The sequence below is a fragment of the Lolium rigidum genome, chromosome 5 (assembly GCF_022539505.1).
Source record: "Lolium rigidum isolate FL_2022 chromosome 5, APGP_CSIRO_Lrig_0.1, whole genome shotgun sequence".
Taxonomy (NCBI): Eukaryota; Viridiplantae; Streptophyta; class Magnoliopsida; order Poales; family Poaceae; genus Lolium; species Lolium rigidum.
The window spans coordinates 122,912,850-122,920,454 of record NC_061512.1 but is presented as its reverse complement, the minus strand read 5'-3'; the positions used below and the strand labels follow the sequence as shown (position 1 = coordinate 122,920,454).

Below are 7,605 nucleotides of genomic sequence, written 5' to 3'. Positions count from 1 at the left end.
TTTGTTCACCCAACACTTGTTATTGGAGAGTTACCACTAGTGTAGATAGTCGGGAACCCCGGTCCATCTCTCATCATCATATACTCGTTCTACATGACATTGGAAGTAGTATCAACTATTTTCTCGGTACCATTGCTCCCATATTACCGCTACTCTGCTGCTGTGTTACTGTTACTATCGCTCTCATATTACTCGCTGCTTTCACATCACCCCTGTTACTAGTGCTTTTCCAGTGCAGCTGAATTGACAACTCGGTTGTTAAGGCTTATAAGTATTCTTTACCTCCCCTTGTGTCGAATCAATAAATTTGGGTTTTACTTCCCTCGAAGACTGTTGCGATCCCCTATACTTGTGGGTCATCAACGCCTGAACCTGCCAGATGGTGGAGCGTTCTACTGGTGGCTTGGATCTACCGCTCGGGGATCTTCGTCTAGAGGTACTGCTGGCTCTTCCCCATCTCCTGCCTTCCAGATGGTCTGGAAAAGATTATTAGCTCTCACCCTCTGGGGTGGGCACTCCTTCGGTGTTCAAAGCCCAGTGTGGTGACGGTGGCGGCAGTGATTCGATGGTGTTGGAAGATGCGCTGCCTCTAGCTCCGGTCTCTGTATTTGTTTGGTGACGACGAGGAAGATGGGCTTGATTGTGAAATGGAAGTATGGTGTGAGGTCATTCTTGCAAAATTCTGAAATCATATTGTATTTTCCTTTATTTTTGGAGTTGTTTGTAATCGGTTTCGCCAATGAATTTCATCAGTTATTACCTCAAAAAAAAATAGTTCGAGCGTACAGAAATAGGATACTTTGTTTACTCAGAAATCTCATGTTAAAATTGTAGGATGTTTGCGGAAAGAGAGATAGATGAATTAGTTGTCTAAATCACGATTCTACAATTTTACGACCCAAATTGAGTGGAACGATTCAGCGATTCTGCTAAGTTGATTCTAAGATTTTACGATTCAAAAAGTTAAGATCCTACAGTTTGCGATCCTACCATAGAGGTTTCGATCCGATTCAAAATCACGATTCTGACAACATTAAACCTAAGCCCAAGAATTTCACAGTTGGTGGAAATACATCGGAAGAGCTCTTAAGGTACATTAGAATATTTGAATAAAAACAAAACCGAAGTTCAAGCTTGTGATAGATTTTCTATGAAATTCGGTACTGAAGAATGCAATCATACATGGGTTTGCGAACTCAAATGCTAGTCTTAGTGGTTCTTATATGCAAAATTCCTAAAGATTAAAGTCCCCAAAAATCCCTATGGAAATTCCGATATTCAAAGAAACACTAAAGATGGCGTTTGAAGGCATTTTGGTTTGTAACAGTGATAGGAAGGTGGATTTGGTGGGGTTCTTCACAAGCAGGTACTCAAACGCTTGTAGGCCATGCGTCGTCCTCATGAGGGCTGACTCGAGCAAAAACACGGCGTGCCATACCTTCCTCTCTAGGATGGTAACCTATGCCAGTTCAAATTTCAAGGGGTACATCATCTCTGGTTAGGTTGCCTTGCGCGCATCATTCAGCAAGATATCAAATTCTCTAGTAACGGCAAGAGCAAGCAATGGACACTCTAGCGGCATCCAGAATTGCCCAAAAGGCGTGCAAGGCAGTGGCATAAGTTTGTCCCATCTCAACAACATTAACAAGAACACATCACACCAAGATTAACAAGAACACGGCCATCGCCAAAGACCACAACAGCACTTCAAAGTCCACCTCAGAATTGGAGGGGCACCAGCAAGAGCAAGAAAGCTAAGCTCCCAAGTTCTACTACCGGAAGTAATAGTAATCCTATCAAGTTCACAATTTGTGAGAACGCAGTTTAGTAGACAGTGTCACATAGTACTGCAAGTCCCTCACAACAAACACCGACCTGTGTTGCCGCAGACTGCTGAATTTTGAGTTTGAACGGCTTCTGGCGCTTGTGATTCCTTTGGTTAACTAGTGATCTCTAGTCTATAGTAACAGATACTTTCAAACTGAACAGTTTTAGGCAGGTTGGCCGTCAGTTTTACAAGTGTCTGATTAGCCAAGAAAAGCGTGAACAAAAAACTCAGTTAACTCGTTTGGTGAATTTTGTACTTTGCCAGGTAAGTTGCCCTGGACTCCAAACAAACACTGGGAACTGATTCACATACTTCCTCTGTCATTTTGGGTTCAGAATGACAAACCTAGCACGGAAGATAACCAGGGTGATCCATAGTCATCAGTATTAAAAACAAACAATATTTTAGCTTTTAACAGCATATAAATGCATTTCGAATTTACAAAGGAGCTCTGAATTATGTTGAACCAACTTTTCAAGTATAAGCATAGAAAGAAAGTACAAAAATGATGATGCAAATGACAGGAAGTGCAGAGAAAGTATGAGGGGGCATAGAAACTTCAAAAAGTCCTATGAATATAATATGACATTGACATAGTAGATTTATGAAACTGATATCTGACTTAGCTCCAAAACAACAATCTACATAGCAATGAAGAAGCAAGCAAGCACAAGACTCTGCAGCACATGCAAATATTCTGATGAAGCAGCGACATTATGTGACAGTAATCATAACTAGGTGACCTCATGTACATGTTAACTGTTTATAGTACTAAGAACAGCTACCCATTTGATTCTTGATGACATTTCATATTTTCCCTTGCTGTTCAATATCTTTACTGCCCAGCCGATGAGTTAAAATCGAAGACTAATAGTCTGGAATGGAGGCAAAGGTGTACCCTGGTGCTCCTCTCCACGAATAATAAGCAACACGGGTTTCATAAAATCCTGCAAAAATAATGTAAATATGTACATGAAAAATTAGTCAGTTGGACAGATAAATAGTTCTATCAATTTCTCACAACCAAAACAAAGCACATAATTTTCCACTGATACGCATTGTATTAAGTGAGATGCTAAAGAGCGAGAAACTATTTGTTTTCTGTGGAACAGTTGAGATGCTGAAGGGTAGGAAATGTTCAGTTTTCAGCATAATAATTGAGATACAAAAAAGGTCCTGTTTCTGTTGGGTTTCACCCAGGTCGATCAAATAAAAAATATCATAACACAAACAATAGACAAGATTTGGACACTTGAAGTGACTTCCTTTTTCTCTTTATTTGTCTCACAGTACAATCTCCACGATCTGCTAGTTTATAAAAACACAGCCGACAGTCCATAAAACTTAACCTGTACATGGATTGAACTAGGACCGTAACTCAAACTGATCCAAACTCTACAAAGACCACACGCGACTGGCATGCAAAGTTGAACACAAACAACTAGTAGTATGCAAACAGATATCTAGCTTATGGAAACTAACTACACAACGAGATTGCCCAGCGATATAGCTGCCATCAGAGGAATCCTTCGGGTGTTTAGCGACGCATCAGGCCTACAGGTCAACTACGCGAAAAGCTCGGCCACTTTGCTACGGTGCGACAACGAGATTGCTGCACCCATCATTGCACAGCTTGGCTGCCCGATTGTGGACCTACCAATCAAATACCTCGGCATTCTCCTTACAATCAGAAGACCAACTGCTGCGCAACTACAACCTGTCGTCGATCGCATCGCTGGGCAGCTGCCAGCTTGGAAGGCCAAACTCATGAACAAAGCTGGCCGCCTTGTCTTTGTCAAGGCCGTCCTTGGCGTCATCCCCCTACACCAGCTCTTGGTCTATGCACCACCAAAGAAGTCGCTCAAGCAGATCGCCAAAATTCAGAGAGGCTTCCTTTGGGCCGGACAAGCAGAAGCCAATGGAGGGCATTGCCATGTAAATTGGAACCGTGTGTGCCGCCCTATCTCTCTTGGAGGCCTGGGAGTCCAAGATCTTGAGCGCACTGGCTTAGCACTACGGCTGAGGTGGCTCTGGTACACCAGGACGGACAGCAGCAGGGCCTGGAGCGGTCTAGACTTGCAATTCTCCCCCGACGAGCATGCCCTATTCTTTGCCTCGACCTCCATGAAGGTTGGGAACAGCAGCAAAGCCCTCTTTTGGGAGGATCACTGGATTCAAGGTCAGGTGGTCTGCGAGCTAGAGCCACAGCTATACAGTCCCCAAGCGACGACGCAAGGCCACGACCGTCGCCGCAGGCCTAACCGGCAACAGCTGGGCTAGAGACATACAGGGCGTCCTCGGCATCACCGAGATTGGGCAATACCTACAGCTTTGGCTAACTATCCAGAGCACCGCTCTTAGCGATGAGCCAGACCAGCTGATATGGAGGTGGACCAATGATGGCAGATACTCTGCCCATTCAGCATACCTGGCAACCTTCCATGGATCAGTCACTTGCCATTCCTGGAAGCTGATTTGGAAGACATGGGCGCCACCGCGGGTGAAATTCTTCCACTGGCTAGCCAACTTGGACAGGTGCTGGACTGCGGACCGCCTCGCAAGACACGGCCTGCAGCACCACACACGCTGCCCTCTCTGTGACCATGCACCATCTCATGCTCGAGTGCCCTTTCACCAGGACCATCTGGCATGAAGTGCTCGCTTGGCTCAGGATGACAGCAAGAGCACCCAATGGTGAGGGCACCCTCATGGACTGGTGGTTGCAGGCCAAACAGCAGACCCCCAAGCAGCTTCGCAAGGGACTCGCCTCTGCAGCGCTTCTCACCCCTTGGATGGTTTGGAAACATCGAAATGATTGCATCTTCCAGGGAAACCAGCCCTATGTCCACTCCCTTGTCTCCATGATCAAGGACGAGGCCAGCCTTTGGGCAAGAGCAGGCGCAAAAGGGCTTAAGAGTAGTCTTGTCATCCACCTGGGATGTGCACTAAGTTAGCCTATATCTTGTTGTAACCCACATCCTAGGAGGTTTGTAAATCAAATTCTACCTTTTCAATGGAATGAAACGCAAAGGTCCTTTGCGTTTTCTTGAAAAAAAGAACTAACTACAATGCCTACTACACCATGGACATGGCAGCAATACTGCTTGGACTCGGACACCAATCAAGATTACGCCAACAGTTTCGTCTGAAATAGAAGGGTCCACTAACACTCTATAAGTTGCATTTACATATCAAGAGTGTAGCTTGTCTTACATAATTTACTCCAGTGATGCAAAGGGACATTGCTTTTACAGGACACATTTGTAATGAGAAGAGAAAAAATTCGCTCTCAATTTGCTACAGTGATGAAAGTAACCATTGTTTCCACAGAAATGTTTTACACCAAGCGGAGGGCAGTTAAAAAGGGGATGAAGGTGGAGTCGTGGAGACCGTGAGTTATGCCAGAGCAGTCGTTTTGCCTCCGATGAATCAATGCATCATTAGCGTGGATCAATAAATCTTTTCAGAAAAATAATCGGGGGAAGACACGATGAGCAACCGGCTAGGGCTGGGCACATAAGGATGACGTGGATGCACGAGATCTCAGGAAAATCAGCTAGTAGCGATCTCCTATATAGAGATAGAAGATGTTTTACACCAAGTGTATGCAATTGTACTAATTGACACGCTAAAGAGTAAAGAGCGACAACATGTTTGTTTTCAGCATAATAGTTGAGAAGTTGAAGGGTAGGAAAAGTTTTGTTTCCAGAGATGCCAAAAGGGACCTGTTTCGTCTGAAATGGAAGAGTCCACTACCAGTTATGGTTACATATCAATAGTATAGCTTGTCTTACATAATTTACTCCAGCAATGCAACAATGCAAGTGCACATTGTTTTTACAGGAGGCATCCGTAATGAGAAGAGAAAAACTACCCTATGTTTAATTTACTACAGTGATGAAAGTGGCCATTGTGTTTAAATGAAGTTTTTACACATAGCGTCTGCAACTGGCCATTATTTGTACAGGAAAGCTTGTGGAATAATAATTGTAGAAAGACAATATTCATACTGGAATATGAAACAGATGCATATCAATCTCAATAAAGTAACTGAAGCAGTATACATCAACATACCAGGAAGAAAGGCAAGGATACCCAGGAACAGTAGGCCATACACCTGAGAGCTATCACCCTCCATGTGACCCGTGGATATAAAATACGACAGGAACAGAAGAGCGCTTCCCAGGACGAGGAGGAACAACGCTAGGGCAATTGACTTCCACGGGATCCTCCTCAAGGACTTTGGAGTGTACGTGAACCGGCGATCAACATTGTCTTCATCCCTGTCCTCGGTTGGAATAACCGAATAGGGAATGTTACGCCTGGCCGCCATACTGCAGCAAGAGCATTGGAAACACACGCCGTGAAACACAAGTACAGAAATGAACAAAGTAATGCGCTATCACAAGGGTATGGAAAAACTTCAAACATGAAACCACAAAATGGGAAATCACCATCAACAGGGTGAAGATAACAAATATGAAATATATACTCCCTCCGGTTCATATTAATTGACTCCACTTTGTCTAGATTCGTATGTATCTAGTTAAGTTTTTTGAATACATGCATGCGTATCAAGACAAAGTGGAGTCAATTAATATGAACCGTAGGGGGTACCATCTTTCAAACCTGAGAAGTAAAAAAATGGTTTGCCAATAGAGGTTTCGTTAATTACATGAATCGAATTTTCCTCAATATCATGCATCGTATGTACTGGTAAACAAGCTCAACAACCAAAAAACAACATTGCTCGCATAGTAAGGAACATGTTCAGCAAGCTGATCATGTTGAAATGGGCATGAACTCTGGCATACATAAGCCAGGATGTTCTCACAACAGTGGTCTGTGACAGAGTGGGACTCTGCGGAACATCTGATGCGGAACTTGGTGTGCGGATAAACACAAGTTGAATCACTGGGAAACAGTAGGTATCAAATCTATGGGAAATGCACAGTAAGTGGTGTAAATTGGCATGCACAGGTTCATTCCATGGCGAATAAGTGCCAATCTATGGGAGATACACAGCAAGTGGTGTAAATTGACATGCAAATACACATGCCAGTTCAATCCGCAGCAAATAAACGGAGAAACTCCTAGATCCGCCCAAACCTAGCATCAATAGTAGAGTACATGGCAGATACACACATATGCGCATGCTAGCTCGTAGGAATTGAATTGATGGCGGGGGTGGGGATGGAGGGTGCGGACACCATCGGGTGTCCTGCCTTGTACCTGCTTCCGAGAGGTGCTGCTGGGGAACGTCCCGACGCGGAGGACCTGCTGCTAGCCTCTAGGAAGGGGGAGAACCTGCGGTCGGCGATGGAGGTGGGAAGGCGGCGGCGGGGTCTTGTTAGTGGAGGAGGTGCGGTGGCGGCGTGGGGGTGGTCGACGACGGGGAAGGAGAGGAGGTGCGGTGGCGGCACGGGAGATGGAGGAAAGGTGGAGTCGCAGACGGCAGGCGATGGAAACGCAAGGGGATCGCCTGCTCGGTCGCGACTAGCGAGTCGAGAAAAAAAAAAAAAAGTGAGAGAGGAAGTGGGTATAGCGTGGGCTACGAGCCTACGACGCTGCGAATGGAGGATTGATCGGCCCTCTCGCACGCAGCCTCCTTTTTTTTCTCACCGTTGTAGGCTTTGGGCGCGTTTGGTAGCTTCGCCTCGTCTTTGGCTGCATCGGTCTAGCAATTTCAACTCGTTTAGTTGCATAGGCTGATTGGCGTTGTTGTACGAATCGGTTCTCAACGCACTTTTGGGCCAGGCCCTGGAGGAATGCTTGGT

The 7,605-nt window shown here is 45.1% G+C and overlaps 1 protein-coding gene across 1 annotated transcript; it reads right to left on the bottom strand.

Moving 5' to 3' along the window:
• Positions 1–2,595: 2,595 nt before the first annotated feature.
• On the bottom strand, positions 2,596–6,197 carry LOC124654797 (transmembrane protein 230-like). The gene is made up of 2 exons (XM_047193786.1): positions 5,903–6,197; positions 2,596–2,775 (listed from the first exon to the last, which is right to left on the bottom strand). The coding sequence occupies exons 1-2, from the start codon at positions 6,159–6,161 to the stop codon at positions 2,696–2,698; spliced, it is 339 nt and encodes a 112-aa protein (XP_047049742.1). The 5' UTR covers positions 6,162–6,197; the 3' UTR covers positions 2,596–2,695.
• Between the last annotated feature and the right edge of the window lie 1,408 nt (positions 6,198–7,605).

Excerpts from the sequence above, each read along its gene's own strand:
- LOC124654797 (XM_047193786.1), bottom strand. The coding sequence starts at position 6,161 with ATGGCGGCCAGGCGTAACATTCCCTATTCGGTTATTCCAACCGAGGAC. Across the intron at positions 2,776-5,902 it reads TATCCTTGCCTTTCTTCCTG|GATTTTATGAAACCCGTGTT; the intron begins GTATGTTGATGT and ends TTATTTTTGCAG.